General features: G+C 43.3%; 1 protein-coding gene across 2 annotated transcripts; it reads right to left on the bottom strand.

Moving 5' to 3' along the window:
• Positions 1 to 26: 26 nt before the first annotated feature.
• Positions 27 to 14,282, bottom strand: cip2a (cellular inhibitor of PP2A). Of its 2 annotated transcripts, none has more exons than XM_014181590.2 (22): positions 14,148 to 14,282; positions 13,677 to 13,779; positions 11,777 to 11,924; positions 11,522 to 11,634; positions 6,557 to 6,651; positions 6,356 to 6,452; positions 6,074 to 6,196; positions 4,975 to 5,120; positions 4,563 to 4,878; positions 4,248 to 4,410; positions 4,017 to 4,164; positions 3,827 to 3,926; positions 3,614 to 3,732; positions 3,355 to 3,538; positions 2,456 to 2,530; positions 1,805 to 1,915; positions 1,631 to 1,687; positions 1,396 to 1,535; positions 1,191 to 1,304; positions 1,035 to 1,117; positions 733 to 872; positions 27 to 400 (listed from the first exon to the last, which is right to left on the bottom strand). In XM_014181590.2, exons 2-22 carry the CDS (start codon positions 13,776 to 13,778, stop codon positions 254 to 256), a joined length of 2,721 nt encoding a protein of 906 aa, XP_014037065.1. In that variant the 5' UTR covers position 13,779; positions 14,148 to 14,282; the 3' UTR covers positions 27 to 253. The 2 variants fall into 2 exon arrangements, with proteins under 2 accessions (XP_014037065.1, XP_014037066.1); XM_014181591.2 differs by having other exon boundaries at positions 2,456 to 2,524.
• Between the last annotated feature and the right edge of the window lie 4,860 nt (positions 14,283 to 19,142).

Genomic DNA, 19,142 nt, shown 5'->3' with positions numbered 1-19,142 from the left:
TACAGATAAAATCCCAAACACACTGATCATCAGACCAGTCAATATTTATTTAGACGTCAATACAACAGACAGAAAAACAGATGGTAAAATAATGGTAAATGCAGGATATATGGACAATAGGTTTAAAAATGCAGATAGCGGTACATTAAAATGACAGAAATTAGTTACTAATTTAGTTTAAAAATATCCATTCCTTCTGATCCTGTGTGTGTGTGTGCTGATGTCACAGACAGATTGGCAGTGTGTGTTTGTCTCAGAGGGACAGGTTGACATCACTCTTCTGTTTGCCAGAGCTGAGGCTGTGTATCATGGCAATCATAGAAGAGTGTTTGTTCAGCTCGTCCTCTTTCTTCTGCAGTTTGGCCTCCACCTGGGCTTTCTGCAGCTCCAGAGAGGACGCCTGGAGAGGAGAGGACACAAGAGGAGAGGGGATAGAAGGAAAGGACAGGAGAGGGTGAAGGAGAGGAGCGTAGACAGGAGAGGACAGGAGAGAACAAGAGGAGAGGGAAGGAGAGGGGACAGGAGGAAAGGACAGGAGAGGGGACAGGAGAGGAGAGTAGACAGGAGGGGACACAGACTTAGCCAACTTCCTTACCAGAAACTACTTTGTATTAGAATCATTTAGATCTTCCCTTGTGGGTGTATGGAGTTGGTTATTAGCTCATCCAGTACTGTGTACAAGCTAGCTGGCGACACCCTCCCTCCTCCAATACTTTACCAGTGTGTTCTTACCCTGATGCTGGCGTCTTTTCTGGCCAGCTCAGTTTTGTTGAGTTCCTTCCTCAGAATATCCACCGTTTCCTCTAGTTCCTCCCTCTCTTTCTCTTTCGCTCTCCCCCTCTCCTCCTGACCCCGCAACTCACCACGCAGACCTGAGAGAAGAGGGACAGAGTTAGCGAGACAAAGGGAGAAAGAGAGACAGTAAAAGAGCGGGAGAGTAGGAGAGAGAAGGGGTTGGGAGTTAGAGGGAAGGAGAGTAAGAGAGTGGTAACTGGGTTATTGAGACAGCTCTTTCTGGTTTAGCTCAAACTGACCTGTGATGTCACTGTTTCTCTGCTGAAGCTCTGATTGAAAGGATTTCATTTGCTCCTCCCTCTCTTTCAGCTCACACAATGCCCTGAAAGAGAAAGAAAAAATAATTGTAAATAGTTGGTGAGGGAATGCTTTTATTGCTACTGTGTGTCTCTTACTTGTCGTGCTGTAGTCGTAGTGTGTCCTGGGTCTTCCTCAGTGTGTCCATCTGTTTAGTGAGGGAGATATGAGCCGCCTGCAGCTCCTTCAACAGACGCTCACTCTCATTAAACCTACACAGGAACAGGAATCGCATCATCAAATACCTGCATATGAAACCTCTTTGTAGAGAAGACCATAGAGCGCAGTGTGTGAGAGTGTAACCTGTTAAGCAGCTGGTTATAGGATCCTTTGAGAGACTGGTGCTCCTGAGAGTCAGCCTGCAGTCTAGCATTGTGTTGCAACAGCTCCTCGATGTCTCCCTTCGCCCTCTCTGCCTCCAGCACCTGGCTGCCCAACTCCGCCTAACAGACACACACCTGTTAGCATCTGCTAGCTAGTCTTTAGCAAAACAGTAATGCTAAACCTCTTAGCATGTGCTAACTCTTCTGTTACGAACCTGCAGCTCCTCTCTCCTCTGTTCTGCCTCCTTCAGCATAGATGCTAGCTTACGTGCCTACAGAGAGACCGAGACAAAGGCCATCTGTGTTAGAAGCCAAGGCCTCTCTGTGTGTGCGTCTGTGTGCGTGTGTGTGTGTGCGTGTGTGTGTGTGTGTGTGTGTGTGTGTGTTACCTCGGCCTCTGCCTGAGCTCGTTGACAGCGGTACTGAGTGATGAGGCGGTCAGCCTGAGAGAGAGCCAGAGCTTTGGCCTCTAACAGATCCTGTAACCTCCCCTCCTTAGACTGGAGAGAGAGGGAGAGAGAAGCAGTTACAATACTAACTCAATTAAATGTCTCATGGTGGTAACATCAAATGCAAAGAAATGGTGGAAAAGAGAGTTGACAGTTGACAGCACCACCGTGACCATCAGAGTTGACAGCACCACCGTGACCATCAGAGTTGACAGCACCACCGTGACCATCAGAGTTGACAGCACCACCGTGACCATCAGAGTTGACAGCACCACCGTGACCATCAGAGTTGACAGCACCACCGTGACCATCAGATTTGACAGCACCACCGTGACCATCAGAGTTGACAGCACCACCGTGACCATCAGAGTTGACAGCACCACCGTGACCATCAGAGTTGACAGCACCACCGTGACCATCAGAGTTGACAGCACCACCGTGACCATCAGAGTTGACAGCACCACCGTGACCATCAGAGTTGACAGCACCACCGTGACCATCAGAGTTGACAGCACCACCGTGACCATCAGAGTTGACAGCGTGATGGGAGGTGTGAGGAAGGTGCTGGTGGGGAGTGGGCGGGGGGCTCACCGCCAGAGAGGAGATCTTCTGTTCATAAACATCCATGATCTCTGACACACGCACATCCTTCATCTGATCCTGCAACTACAACAAATACACGTCACACACACACCATCTACAACACACGTCACACACACACCATCTACAACACACGTCACACACACACCATCTACAACACACAGCACACACACACCATCTACAACACACGTCAGAATACAGACACACACCATCTACAACACACGTCACACACACACACACACCATCTACAACACACGTCACACACACACACCATCTACAACACACGTCTCACACACACACACACCATCTACAACACACGTCTCACACACACACACACCATCTACAACACACGTCACACACACACACCATCTACAACACACGTCACACACACACACCATCTACAACACACGTCTCACACACACACCATCTACAACACACGTCAGAATACAGACACACACCATCTACAACACACGTCACACACACACACACCATCTACAACACACGTCACACACACACACACCATCTACAACACACGTCACACACACACACACCATCTACAACACACGTCACACACACTATCTACAACACACGTCACACACACACACACCATCTACAACACACGTCACACACACACACACCATCTACAACACACGTCACACACACACACACCATCTACAACACACGTCACACACACACACCATCTACAACACACGTCACACACACACACCATCTACAACACACGTCACACACACACACCATCTACAACACACGTCTCACACACACACCATCTACAACACACGTCTCACACACACACCATCTACAACACACGTCAGAATACAGACTCACACCATCTACAACACACGTCAGAATACAGACTCACACACACACACCTCCATGCCGTTCTGTAGTTTCTCTATGAGGCTGTGAATGCTGTGGGAGGGGCTGGAGGGAGAAGGCCCTGATAGGCTTTTCCCCATGGGGGCTGGGACATCCTGTTGCACAGCAACCCGTTTGACAGACAGCTCAGCCTCCCTCTGGCGATATGCATTGTTGGCAGCGATGCTCTCCCCTAGACTGAGACACAGACAGAGTCAGAATGAACACTGACTGACTGACTGACTGACTGACTAAATGTGTTCAATCACTCACACCAGCGAAGGGAAGTCTGGGAGAGGCGTGGCCTCCAACAGTAGGCGAAGCCCGGTCTGAACATGCTCTCTGTGACTGGACGTCAGCGCCAGAGAGAGGGGCGTGACCATCCTCTGGTCCTGTAGGGAGAGACATTTAACTATGGCAATCTTTAAGCTCGGCTCCACAGGTGTGTGTGTGTGTGTGTGTGTGTGTGTGTGTGTGTGTGTGTACCTGTAGTATTCTGTAGAAGCTGGTCTCCATGTCCTTCACCTGCTGTCTCAGTTTACTCATCAACTCCACAGCCTTCAACACAGCCTCACTACACACCTGACTGGAACACACACACACACACAACACACGCTGATGTTAACAACTATGTTCTGTGTGTGTGTATGTTCTGAGTGTGTGTGTGGTCACTGACCTGAGGCTACTGTCGTGGCCGGTGAGGGGGCAGGTGAGCGGGTCATTGTTATGGCAACAGGAGAGCAGTAGTTCCACCTGAGAGAGACAGAGCTGGGAGCTCATCTGACGACACACCACCCTACACACCGAGTCCTCACTACACAGCAGTGGAAGAGTTAAGGCTGATACACACGCACGCACGCACGCACGCGCACACGCACACACACACACACACACAGGTAAAGGATATCTAGCAGCAGGCTGGTGGTGTGTGTTGTGCGTATGCAGTGTGTTCTGAGCTGGCTGTCTGGTGCGGCTGGGTCCAGTCCCTGCAGTAGATCCAACACCACTGGAACCAACAACTCAACGAAGCCCAACACACACACAGACACGACCTGTGAACCCAACGCCTCCTGGAGAGAAAAACACCAGGACAAAGAGCCAATCAGTGCAAGTCACTTTATCTGCAGGAGTCATCACTGTGCTAGACTGAATTGGTGAAAGCGTTGTAGTGAAATCCAGGTTTCCACTTTTAGTTCTGTGTGTCCGTGTAGGGCTGCCGTACTTCCAGTAGTTCTGTCAGCAGCTGCAGGGCCTGTAGACAGCATAACTCCTCCCCCTCAGCCGGAGAGCTCAGCCATTGGATGAGAGCTAAGCCCGGCTGGGTTTTCTGCCCTGCGTCTAGGCCCGCCCCCTGTCTGCGGCTTGCAGCTCGGAGCCGTGGGGCGGCGGGACGGAACACGACCTCACACAGCAGAGACCTCAGGCCTGACACACCACACAGAGCCAGGAGCAGCTCCAACACCTTGGCAGCAGAGTCCGGGTCTTTAACATGTAGCAGACCCAACACCTGGGACACGCACGCTGAGAAGTGTTCATACCTACACAGAGAGGAGGGAGAGACATACGCAACATTACTTCTACTCTTCTATAAAACTGTGTGTGTGTGTGTGTGTGTGTGTGTGTGTGGGGGGGACCTAGTCAGGTAGTCAGCCATCTTGGGGTTCTTTAGCAGGTCCACCAGTAGGTCTACAGAGTACTTCCTGGTTAGGGTTCCGTCGCCGTTGACGATGATGTTAAAGATCAGCTGGAATGTCTGGTGGATGTTCTTAGCATGGAACAGCTGAAACACACACACACACACACACACACACACACACACACACACACACACACACACACACACACACACACACACACACACAGAGTTGTCACCACCAGAACTAAAGATAGACAAACACACAGACACCAAGGTTTTCTCTGTCTCATTGTGTGTGTGTGTGTGTGTGTGTGTGTGTGTGTGTGTGTGCATTGTGTGTGTGTGCATCTCTGTGCACGTGTCTCTGTGTGTGGGTGTGTCTCAGTGTGTGGGCGTGTCTGTGTGTGAGTGTGTGTCTCTGTGTGTGTGTCTCTGTGTGTTTGTCTCTGTGTGTGTGTCTCTGTGTGTGTGTCTCTGTGTGTTTGTCTCTGTGTGTGTGTCTCTGTGTGTGTGTCTCTGTGTGTGTGTCTCTGTGTTTGTCTCTGTGTGTTTGTCTCTGTGTGTGTGTCTCTGTGTGTGTGTCTCTGTGTGTGTGTCTCTGTGTGTGTGTCTCTGTGTGTTTGTCTCTGTGTGTTTGTCTCTGTGTGTGTGTCTCTGTGTGTGTGTCTCTGTGTGTGTGTCTCTGTGTGTGTGTCTCTGTGTGTGTGTCTCTGTGTGTGTGTCTCTGTGTGTGTGTCTCTGTGTGTGTGTCTCTGTGTGTGTGTCTCTGTGTGTGTGTCTCTGTGTGTGTGTCTCTGTGTGTGTGTCTCTGTGTTTGTGTCTCTGTGTGTGTGTCTCTGTGTGTGTGTCTCTGTGTTTGTCTCTGTGTTTGTCTCTGTGTGTGTCTCTGTGTTTGTCTCTGTGTGTGTGTCTCTGTGTGTGTGTCTCTGTGTGTGTGTCTCTGTGTGTGTGTCTCTGTGTGTGTGTCTCTGTGTGTGTCTCTGTGTTTGTGTCTCTGTGTTTGTGTCTCTGTGTGTGTGTCTCTGTGTGTGTGTCTCTGTGTGTGTGTCTCTGTGTGTGTGTCTCTGTGTTTGTCTCTGTGTTTGTCTCTGTGTTACCTTCTCCCCCACATCCTCATTGAGAGTGAGGCTGGCCAGTATGGAGAGAGCGAACACCACCACCGTCAAACTGTTGTGGGCCAGGAAGTTAATCAGGGTTCGGTAGAACACCTTCACATTGCTCTGTAGGAACACACACCCAGATGTTAACCAGCGCTCAGTAGAATGCCTTCCCATTACAACAAGCCGTTCCATCAAAGAGAACGAGGGAGAGGAAAGAGGGTGAGTAAGGGTTAAATGGAAAAGCTGGATAGACGGCGGTAGAGAGAGGGTGGTCCTCACCAGAGCTTTAATGTGAGTCTGGACTGACAGGTTGTAGCGAACCAGGTTAGCCATCAAGCCCAGGCACGGCATGGTGATGTCATCATTGTGCGACTGGCTGGAGGGGGGGTATACAAAGGGGACAAAATGAATACTTACATGTAAACATTCACCTCTGCTATACTGTGGAGTGGGAGAAGAGAGAGAGGAGAGGTATCTTACATGTTGCTCATCAGAAAGTCTATGAGCTCATGGATGTAGTTGGAACAGTGGAATATCCGTCCGTTATAGGTGAGTCTCTGTAGCACCTTTAAACACTGAGACACAGAGTTACTACAGCAGTTATAGGTGAGTCTCTGTAGCACCTTTAAACACTGAGACACAGAGTTACTACAGCAGTTATAGGTGAGTCTCTGTAGCACCTTTAAACACTGAGACACACAGAGTTACTACAGCAGTTATAGGTGAGTCTGTAGCACCTTTAAACACTGAGACACACAGAGTTACTACAGCAGTTATAGGTGAGTCTCTGTAGCACCTTTAAACACTGAGACACAGAGTTACTACAGCAGTTATAGGTGAGTCTCTGTAGCACCTTTAAACACTGAGACACAGAGTTACTACAGCAGTTATAGGTGAGTCTCTGTAGCACTTTTAAACACTGAGACACAGAGTTACTACAGCAGTTATAGGTGAGTCTCTGTAGCACCTTTAAACACTGAGACACAGAGTTACTACAGCAGTTATAGGTGAGTCTCTGTAGCACCTTTAAACACTGAGACACAGAGTTACTACAGCAGTTATAGGTGAGTCTCTGTAGCACCTTTAAACACTGAGACACAGAGTTACTACAGCAGTTATAGGTGAGTCTCTGTAGCACCTTTAAACACTGAGACACAGAGTTACTACAGCAGTTATAGGTGAGTCTCTGTAGCACCTTTAAACACTGAGACACACAGAGTTACTACAGCAGTTATAGGTGAGTCTGTAGCACCTTTAAACACTGAGACACACAGAGTTACTACAGCAGTTATAGGTGAGTCTCTGTAGCACCTTTAAACACTGAGACACAGAGTTACTACAGCAGTTATAGGTGAGTCTCTGTAGCACCTTTAAACACTGAGACACACAGAGTTACTACAGCAGTTATAGGTGAGTCTGTAGCACCTTTAAACACTGAGACACACAGAGTTACTACAGCAGTTATAGGTGAGTCTGTAGCACCTTTAAACACTGAGACACAGAGTTACCACAGCAGTTATAGGTGAGTCTGTAGCACCTTTAAACACTGAGACACAGAGTTACTACAGCAGTTATAGGTGAGTCTCTGTAGCACCTTTAAACACTGAGACACAGAGTTACTACAGCAGTTATAGGTGAGTCTCTGTAGCACCTTTAAACACTGAGACACAGAGTTACCACAGCAGTTATAGGTGAGTCTGTAGCACCTTTAAACACTGAGACACAGAGTTACTACAGCAGTTATAGGTGAGTCTGTAGCACCTTTAAACACTGAGACACAGAGTTACTACAGCAGTTATAGGTGAGTCTGTAGCACCTTTAAACACTGAGACACACAGAGTTACTACAGCAGTTATAGGTGAGTCTCTGTAGCACCTTTAAACACTGAGACACAGAGTTACTACAGCAGTTATAGGTGAGTCTGTAGCACCTTTAAACACTGAGACACAGAGTTACTACAGCAGTTATAGGTGAGTCTGTAGCACCTTTAAACACTGAGACACACAGAGTTACTACAGCAGTTATAGGTGAGTCTGTAGCACCTTTAAACACTGAGACACACAGAGTTACTACAGCAGTTATAGGTGAGTCTCTGTAGCACCTTTAAACACTGAGACACAGAGTTACTACAGCAGTTATAGGTGAGTCTCTGTAGCACCTTTAAACACTGAGACACAGAGTTACTACAGCAGTTATAGGTGAGTCTCTGTAGCACCTTTAAACACTGAGACACAGAGTTACTACAGCAGTTATAGGTGAGTCTCTGTAGCACCTTTAAACACTGAGACACAGAGTTACTACAGCAGTTATAGGTGAGTCTCTGTAGCACCTTTAAACACTGAGACACAGAGTTACTACAGCAGTTATAGGTGAGTCTCTGTAGCACCTTTAAACACTGAGACACAGAGTTACTACAGCAGTTATAGGTGAGTCTGTAGCACCTTTAAACACTGAGACACAGAGTTACCACAGCAGTTATAGGTGAGTCTGTAGCACCTTTAAACACTGAGACACAGAGTTACTACAGCAGTTATAGGTGAGTCTGTAGCACCTTTAAACACTGAGACACAGAGTTACTACAGCAGTTATAGGTGAGTCTCTGTAGCACCTTTAAACACTGAGACACAGAGTTACTACAGCAGTTATAGGTGAGTCTCTGTAGCACCTTTAAACACTGAGACACACAGAGTTACTACAGCAGTTATAGGTGAGTCTGTAGCACCTTTAAACACTGAGACACACAGAGTTACTACAGCAGTTATAGGTGAGTCTCTGTAGCACCTTTAAACACTGAGACACAGAGTTACTACAGCAGTTATAGGTGAGTCTCTGTAGCACCTTTAAACACTGAGACACACAGAGTTACTACAGCAGTTATAGGTGAGTCTGTAGCACCTTTAAACACTGAGACACAGAGTTACCACAGCAGTTATAGGTGAGTCTGTAGCACCTTTAAACACTGAGACACAGAGTTACTACAGCAGTTATAGGTGAGTCTCTGTAGCACCTTTAAACACTGAGACACAGAGTTACCACAGCAGTTATAGGTGAGTCTGTAGCACCTTTAAACACTGAGACACAGAGTTACTACAGCAGTTATAGGTGAGTCTGTAGCACCTTTAAACACTGAGACACAGAGTTACTACAGCAGTTATAGGTGAGTCTCTGTAGCACCTTTAAACACTGAGACACACAGAGTTACTACAGCAGTTATAGGTGAGTCTGTAGCACCTTTAAACACTGAGACACACAGAGTTACTACAGCAGTTATAGGTGAGTCTCTGTAGCACCTTTAAACACTGAGACACACAGAGTTACTACAGCAGTTATAGGTGAGTCTCTGTAGCACCTTTAAACACTGAGACACAGAGTTACTACAGCAGTTATAGGTGAGTCTCTGTAGCACCTTTAAACACTGAGACACACGAGTTACTACAGCAGTTATAGGTGAGTCTGTAGCACCTTTAAACACTGAGACACAGAGTTACTACAGCAGTTATAGGTGAGTCTCTGTAGCACCTTTAAACACTGAGACACACAGAGTTACTACAGCAGTTATAGGTGAGTCTCTGTAGCACCTTTAAACACTGAGACACACAGAGTTACTACAGCAGTTATAGGTGAGTCTCTGTAGCACCTTTAAACACTGAGACACCAGAGTTACTACAGCAGTTATAGGTGAGTCTGTAGCACCTTTAAACACTGAGACACAGAGTTACTACAGCAGTTATAGGTGAGTCTGTAGCACCTTTAAACACTGAGACACACAGAGTTACTACAGCAGTTATAGGTGAGTCTCTGTAGCACCTTTAAACACTGAGACACAGAGTTACTACAGCAGTTATAGGTGAGTCTCTGTAGCACCTTTAAACACTGAGACACACGAGTTACTACAGCAGTTATAGGTGAGTCTCTGTAGCACCTTTAAACACTGAGACACACAGAGTTACTACAGCAGTTATAGGTGAGTCTCGTAGCACCTTTAAACACTGAGACACACGAGTTACTACAGCAGTTATAGGTGAGTCTCGTAGCACCTTTAAACACTGAGACACAGAGTTACTACAGCAGTTATAGGTGAGTCTCTGTAGCACCTTTAAACACTGAGACACACAGAGTTACTACAGCAGTTATAGGTGAGTCTGTAGCACCTTTAAACACTGAGACACACGAGTTACTACAGCAGTTATAGGTGAGTCCTGTAGCACCTTTAAACACTGAGACACACGAGTTACTACAGCAGTTATAGGTGAGTCTCTGTAGCACCTTTAAACACTGAGACACACAGAGTTACTACAGCAGTTATAGGTGAGTCTCTGTAGCACCTTTAAACACTGAGACACAGAGTTACTACAGCAGTTATAGGTGAGTCTCTGTAGCACCTTTAAACACTGAGACACACGAGTTACTACAGCAGTTATAGGTGAGTCTCTGTAGCACCTTTAAACACTGAGACACACAGAGTTACTACAGCAGTTATAGGTGAGTCTCTGTAGCACCTTTAAACACTGAGACACAGAGTTACTACAGCAGTTATAGGTGAGTCTCTGTAGCACCTTTAAACACTGAGACACAGAGTTACTACAGCAGTTATAGGTGAGTCTCTGTAGCACCTTTAAACACTGAGACACACAGAGTTACTACAGCAGTTATAGGTGAGTCTCTGTAGCACCTTTAAACACTGAGACACAGAGTTACTACAGCAGTTATAGGTGAGTCTCTGTAGCACCTTTAAACACTGAGACACACAGAGTTACTACAGCAGTTATAGGTGAGTCTCGTAGCACCTTTAAACACTGAGACACACGAGTTACTACAGCAGTTATAGGTGAGTCTGTAGCACCTTTAAACACTGAGACACACAGAGTTACTACAGTAGTAGTTGAACATCACATCCTACAGCCATGTTTCCCACCGGAGCTGTGGCTTTGTGTAGCACTGTAATTCTCCAAGACCAGGGTTCATGAGCCCTGGTTAAGTCTCATCATGTCATTCTGGTGAGTAGCCGGAAGACCAGACGCTGCTTTTATAGAATTCTACGTCGGGGAGAAATGAGTGTTTGGAGCAGGAGAGTTCTCTCACAACCTCTACAAGCCAGAGTGCTGAATAAAATGTTACTTTACCAGTTGTCCGTGTGGTTGGTCCTTTTTCAGGTAGGAATGTGTGACAATATATCCACAGGAAAGTAGAAATGTGTAAATGTTTCAAAGTGCTGGTAGTGCGTTCAGATTTCTATCACGTGAAGCATGCGCACAAGATGAAAATACATGCACGTGACGCATGCATACTTGCCGAGCTCATGCACGTGTTTACATGGTTCTGCGCATGCTTCAGGAGATAGGAATCTGATCGCACTTCCAAACAAACATATGGCATTAATGTTAGACTGTGAACCAGAGGTATCCCAGTCTGATTGTCAGGCAATATGGAGAGTTCTGTCCTTACCTGTAGTACCAGGGGCTCCCTGGGGGTTGCGCTGTGGCAGTGGATGATGGAGGCCAGAGTGCTGGTCAGGTTATAACTGCTCTGAAGAACATCTCTGCTCTCATCATCACAGACTGGGGGAGAGAACATACACACCGACACAAGCTCAATTGGTTTAGTATTGTTTTTGTGTGAGAGAAACATTGTCGGCTGTTGACAAAAATGGTATGACTGAAATGTGTTGGGATTAGTCATTGACTGAGTGTGTGTGTGTACCTAGTTGGGCCAGTAGAGAGATGATGGTTCCAGTGAGTGTGGGGCTGGTGTTAGGGTCTCCTGCCAGCTCCACAAGTCCACAGACACACTCACTGGGCAGGACCTGGCCCGACGTCAGCAGACGAACACACCGCATTCCTGACAGCTCCTACACACACACACACACACACACACACACACACACACACACACACACACACACACACACACACACACACACACACACACACACACACACACACACACACACACACACAAAACCAGTAAGTATGTTTACATGCACACTAATAATTCGATAATAAACTGATTATGGCAAGACATGTAAACAGGTTAATTTGCGTTTTAACTGCGTATTTGAAGCAACTTGAAGCAGCAGCTTTGGCACAATCAATCAGAAATGGACAGCACATGGTGCTGAAAGTCGGTCAATTCCAGTAGGTATAATTCATTTAAACCGTCTTCATTTTAGTTTGACTTTACTAACAAGAGGGCTTTGTGTTGAAGCCTATTTCTTCCTATTTAAGAAATAAGAGGTAGGCCTACCTGTTCGACCCGACAAAAATGAGGCTATAGGCTGCTATATGCATAGATTTAACAGTCAATTCCTCCACCCACCATGCACTCTTTAAATAACCTACCTATGTGTCAGTGGAAGGGCTGTTAAAACCAAGACTTGAATTGAGGGGATATGCTATAGGCCTACCTTTCATTAAAAGAAATGGCAAAAAGCACAGGCCTACCCCTTGTAAGCTTAAGATTTGGTAGAAAACGAAAACGGATCCGATTACATAAAGTGGTCTATAACAGCGCTTTGGTCCGCAATACTTTATGCTTGAAACAAGCAGTAAAATACCCTGGAAAGACGTGACTGCGATGAATATAGGGATATCATTGTTTTGTTTCTTTGACATTCAGAGGCTGAGATGCAACTTTCTGTAGCCGAGGAGACAAAAATATATACTTAACTTCACAAGCAATCAGTTGATTAAGCTATTCACTTTCTGTACAATAGAAAATGTTTAAACCAAGACAGCTTTTAGGGAAACACTTGTGACCTTCTCTCGTTGAGTTAAGCAACAGAAGAAGAGCAGCCAGCAGTTAAAGCTTCCATTTGTCTGCGTCAGTAGGCCTACTCTGGCTGGGATGGAAAGGTAGGCCTAACTTTCGAAAGTACAATGCTCAGATTCCTAATGACGTCTCAGATTTTATTATTTGCAAACAGGGACAGTTTCGTTGCAAACAAGACACATTGATTTGGCATTGGAGAAATATGACAAGAACAACACATATCTATCTCCCTGGCCATTCTTAGACTGTAATTTTGGTCATTTAAAAAGGTATAAAAAAAGATTCTGCTAATATGTAAAATGACGTAGAGCTGCATGACATTTTTATAAAAGGCTATTTTATTCTGACCTGCAAATACGATGATAGATTCATGCAATGTTTTTACACTAAAGGAGATCATTCCAACCCCTAGTCTTGTCCAAACCCACAACCTTCTGGCCCGCAGACCTGTGCACTATCAACATTTCTACATTGCCATGTAATGCTTACAGGACAAAGAACAGTTTCTAAAACTGCATATCTAAGGCTCTGGTCTGTCCAAGAAGTGAGGGTAAACGGTGGACAAGTTCTCTGTTATCTACGTTATATTTAAATTATTATTTTGGGTATAGGGGAGGGTCACTTGTTTTTTTCAATCGTTCAGGGAGGGTTTAGGTAAAAAGTATTTTGCTGAAGGGAGGCCCATCCATTTTCATTTCAGTGGTCCAATTTTCTGTAACCCTTATTATAAACAACGTTCACTCCCACATCGTATTGTGTGTATGTAACAGTGCTCAGTGTCACGTTGATATATCTCACAAAGTAGGCACTGTGTGGACATGTTGAAACTGACCTCCACTTGTTTCTGCAGCTGGGCAGCGTTATGGGCCGTCCTGTTGTCTCTGTACTGGTGGATGGCCAGCAGGAGAGACTTCAGACACGTCGTTACGTCCATTCTGCAACACAACAGCCCTTTTGAGCTCAGTAGCAGTTCATCTGTATGACACTGTTTATCAGCTACAGGCGTTGTTTGGAGCGTTTGCTGGGAAGCTTAGTCAAACAGTATAGATCGCTACCTACAGTTCTAAAAACGCAATGGCTGAACTACAGCTGATACGGCTTTGGTTTGACAACTTGTTAGCAAAGGAAAACAGTTCATGCTAACTAGCTAGCTACCTAGGCTAACTATTGTTATGATCCCCGACTAATGTTTAGATGTGGCAAATTATATCAGCATTGATGATCATTATTCACGTAACTTTATGAAATATACATCAATAACATAAACACCAATTTGATTTTTTTTAAATAATAAAAAGCATACATTATTTCTGTCCTCTTCTGTCAAGCGTTGTCGTACGTCTTCTACTTCCTCCCGCTTTCCACTTCGAATAGCGGAACAGCCAATGAGATATTGAAGGAGAAGGGGGTAGCTGCATTCCAATATGGCGACCGGAGTATGGCTGTGTTGGTCGAAAGGGAAGTGGTGGGCGTGTGGAAATTAGTGGGTGTGTCGAAAGCGCTCTGCTATAGGTTAGACGGTTTTGATTGAGCGGTGTTTTTTGTCTTCCGTTTCTTACCACGCAACTACTGTACTATCATAAAGTCATATGGTTGACTGTAAGAATATGCAGTAATGATGGTAAGAAATACTCTGGTGGTTACTGGAAACTAAATAACTCATTGTTATTGCATGATGATTTAAAAAATGTGATTATGAATCTAATTTCTGTTTACTGGAGTTTAGCTACATCTAATGCAGAATATGGGAAATATTGGGAACTGCTGAAATTTAAAATCCGCTCAGCCTGTATTACTTATGGAAAACGGCTTGCTTTAAGAAGGAGATGTGAGGTAGCTGAACTCTCTAAGACAATTGCCGATATCACAGATATTGAGCATCTTGATCTTAATGAGAAAGCTAAATTGAATGATTTACAGAATCAACTAGATACATTGTATGAGGAAAAGGCTAGAGGAGCTTTCATAAGATCTAGAAAACAATGGCTTGAAAAAGGAGAAAAGAACAGTAGATACTTTTTTAATTTGGAGAAGAGGAGAGGGGAACTCAACACACTTCGGAAACTTAAAATTAATGGGGTTACCACTGAGGATAGAGAGTTGATATCAGAATTTACCACTACATTTTATGAGAATCTTTACTCCTTAGATAACAATTTGAGTGACTCTAAGGATCTCCTTGATTCTATAGAGAATGTTAATTCGATTAGTGAAGAACTCAATCAGTCTTGTTGCCAAGATTTATCCATTATGGACATCCAGTACGGGGTTGCTCAGTTAAAAAAGAACAAATCTCCAGGTTGTGATGGATTAACCTCTGAATTTTACAAAACCTTCTTTGAAGAAATAGCACCTTTTTTACTTGAAACCTTTAAGGAGGCTATAAAGAAGGGAGAACTACCTGCCTCTCTGAAGCAAGGGGTTATTACTCTTATACCTAAACCACACAAGGATCTCCTAAGTATTGATAATTGGCGTCCAATCACACTCCTAAATAACGACTACAAAATTATAGCCTTAATCTTTGCAAAAAGGTTAAAGTCTTGCTTAAATGATCTGATTGATGAATGTCAATCAGGGTTTATGAAAGGGCGCCATATATCTAATAATCTGAGGCTGATATTAGACTTGGTTGAGTATCGTGATCTATTAGATGACTTCCCTGTTATCCTATTTCTGGATTTTCAGAAAGCATTTGATACAGTAAGTCACAATTTTATCTTTGATTGTCTTAAGCATTTGAAATTTGGTCGTTTCTTTGTTGATGCTATTAGAACTCTGTATAATGGTGGCAATAGCTGTATCAAACTCTGTCATGGAACATCCTCAAGATTTAACATTTACAAAGGAATACGACAAGGTTGTCCAATTTCACCTTTTTTATTTTTGTTAGTTTCTCAAATGTTATGCTCATTAGTTCATAAAAGTCCATTTGAAGGCATTACATTCCAGTCCAGAGAGATCAAGATATCCCAACTGGCGGATGACACCTCACTTTTTTTGAAAAATGTATCTCAAGCTAGATTAGCATTGGATATCGTGAAGCAGTTCTCCAAAATCTCGGGCTTGACTTTAAATCTTTCCAAATGTGAGTTGTTTGTTGTGAAAGGAGCTGTCAAGCCAGCAGATTGTAACATCTCTGAAAAAGATACTGTAACCTACCTCGGTGTAAAGATCACCAAAAATCTTAAGGCTATGAATGATCTTAATTTGAACCCTGTAACTGAATCTGTCCAAAAAAAATTATCCTCATGGTTAGGGAGGGATTTAAGTCTTCAAGGAAGGGTGCTTTTATCCAAAGCTGAGGGGCTATCTCGTGCATCCTATCTTTTTTCATCTATTGACATTCCCAAATCCACTTGCTGTACCTTAGATAGGCTTTTGTACAACTTCATATGGAAAAACAAGCCACATAAGATAAAAAGAGATGTTATCACCAACAGGGTTTGTGATGGCGGTCTAAATGTCTTAGATTTCACTCTCTTCAATCAGATATCAAAGGTCAACTGGATTAAAAGGTACATAAAAAATCCTCATAGCTTCTGGAATATTATACCTCATTTTGTTTTTCAGAAGTTCGGCGGGCTTAATTTTTTACTACAATGTCCATATATTGTGGGTAAAATTCCTGTGAAACTGGCGGTTTTTCACAAACAGGCTTTAATGTGCTGGGCTTTGTTGTATAAACACAACTTTTCACCTCATAAATGTTTTATTTGGAACAATGGGTCAATATTACATAGAAATAAGATGTTATTTAACCATAAATGGTTCTCGAAAAACATTGTTCTTGTCAGCCAATTGGTTAATAACAGTGGGAATCTATTTACACGGAGAGAATTTATGGAAATATACAACTTTGAGGTTTCAAGCAAGGAATATGACACTGTTATTAAAGCTATACCTAGTGGGATAAAAACTTTACTTCAGAATAATGCATATTTTGGAATATCTCCGATTGTAAGCGATATTCAGGTGAATGGCATTGGTCTACTAGATACGAAATTCAACAATCGTTTAATAAGGGATATTTTCTACAGGAAGTCTATTCCCTCTGCGATATTTTGTTGGGCTTCATCGTTTGATGTAAACTGGCGCCGTGCTTGGCTCACTCCACACAGATTTATGGTGACCAATAAAGTAAAGGAGATCTCCTTTAAGATAATCCATAGATGCTATCCGTGTAATAGCTTGATTTCTAAATATATATTTGACGTTACCAGTGAATGCAGTTTTTGTGAACTAGAAACTGAATCTATTGAACACTTATTCTGTAATTGTTTATATAGTGAAGTGTTTTGGACTGATGTAAAACTATATCTTAGCCGCAAATTGCATACAACCATTGATATTACTAAGTTTGACATATTATTTTACTACACTGATTCCACAATTGAACGTGAGTATGTCATAAATCTCTTTATTTTATTAGGAAAATCTTTTATCCATAAATCAAAATTTATGAAGAAAAAGCCCCTTTTCTTAATTTTTTTATCTGATTTGGAACAGTACGTAGAATCTTTAAAACGTATACAAAACAATATGTCAAAAAAATGTATTCGATATATGTCTGTATTTGATTTGATATAATAGTTTTTTGTTTTTTTTTCTCTAATTTCTTTGGATTCCCTCTGGCTGTTATGTTATGTTATGTTTATGTTTTGCATGTTACTGTTATTTACAGCAAGTTAAATAAAGATTTGTGCAAACTTAAAAAAAAAAAATAAAAAAAAAAAAAAAACTGTACTTATTTGAGCTACCATACCGCGAGAGTTTGGAATTCGTTTTTAAGCCAGGGGATGAGTTTGAGTCGCATTTCACAGTTAGTTTTACACAAATAATTGTACATTTCAGTTATAAAACTGATGATTGATTATTTTTTATTAAAAGTATTCAGGATGGGTGTACTGTTGCTTCATGCGTTGTATGCATGTGCTTACTTTGATTGTCACCCTGATATTGGCTACTAGGTAGCTACTTCCCATGTGTTGCCAGCTGTTCTTGTCATGCAGGAGCTAAGGGCACTGTGTCGCCTTCCATGCCCTCTTCATTGAGTAGTAGGCTATGTATAAAGGTGACATCTAGATGGTTATTAATGTTAGTTATTTCTTGGGTAGGCTGCTATCCTTGAAAAACAATTGTGAGAGAAAAAAATAGCCACGTTAGCTACCTCCGGCAACACTATTGTGATGCCCAGTTGGAAGTCGCCATGCAGGCCTATACAAGTGTCTTGCTGCCCAATCAGCCAAGCAAAACGTTCTTGAGTGCCAACAAATGTGCCCAATTAGCTGATTTGCTTTTCATATAGCGAAGTTGCTTTCCATACACCCACTTCTTTCCACCACAAATGGATCAGCCAAAATGTAGGGGTGCACAGTGCATTCTTCTTCTTTGGCATCATGACATTCGCACATTTTGTCTGTGCATGTCGCCACGTACTGTGTGTGTGTAACAAACAGTATTGCTTCTGTTCCTCTCCTCGCCCCTACCTGGGGCGAGGAGAGGGACAAACCAGGGACACTCTGCACACGTCAACAACTGCCTCCCACGAAGCATCGTTACTAGAGGTCGACCGATTATGATTTTTCAATACCAATACCGATTATTGGAGGACCAAAAAAAATCGATACTGATTAATCGGCCGATTTTTATATATATATATATATATATATATATTTGTAATAATGACAATTACAACAATACTGAATGAACAATGAACACTTTTATTTTAACTTAATATAATACATAAATAAAATCAATTTAGTCACAAATAAATAATGAAACATGTTCAATTTGGTTTAAATAATGCAAAAACACAATGTTGGAGAAGAAAGTAAAAGTGCAATATGTGCCATGTAAAAAAGCTAAAGTTTAAGTTCCTTGCTCAGAACATAAGAACATATAAAATCTGGTGGTTCCTTTTAACATGAGTCTTAAATATTCCCAGTTAAGAAGTTTTAGGTTGCAGTTACTATGAGTCGACTATTTCTCTCTATACCATTTGTATTTCATATACCTTTGACTATTGGATGTTCTTATAGGCACTTTAGTATTGCCAGCCTAATCTCGGGAGATGATAGGCTTGAAGTCATAAACAGTGCTATGTTTCAAGCATTGCTAAGAGCTGCTGGCAAACGCAGTAAAGTGCTGTTTGAATGAACAAGCCTGCTGCTGCCTACCACCGCTCAGTCAGACTGCTTTATCAAATATCAAATCATAAACTTAATTATAATAAACACACAGAAAAACGAGCCTTTGGTCATTAATATGGTCAAATCCGGAAACTATCATTTCGAAA

This window comes from Salmo salar, chromosome 29, assembly GCF_965601325.2.
Source record: "Salmo salar chromosome 29, fSalSal1, whole genome shotgun sequence".
Lineage (NCBI taxonomy): Eukaryota > Metazoa > Chordata > Actinopteri > Salmoniformes > Salmonidae > Salmo > Salmo salar.
Note: the sequence above shows the minus strand (reverse complement) of the source record. Positions and strands in the feature narration are given on the sequence as shown.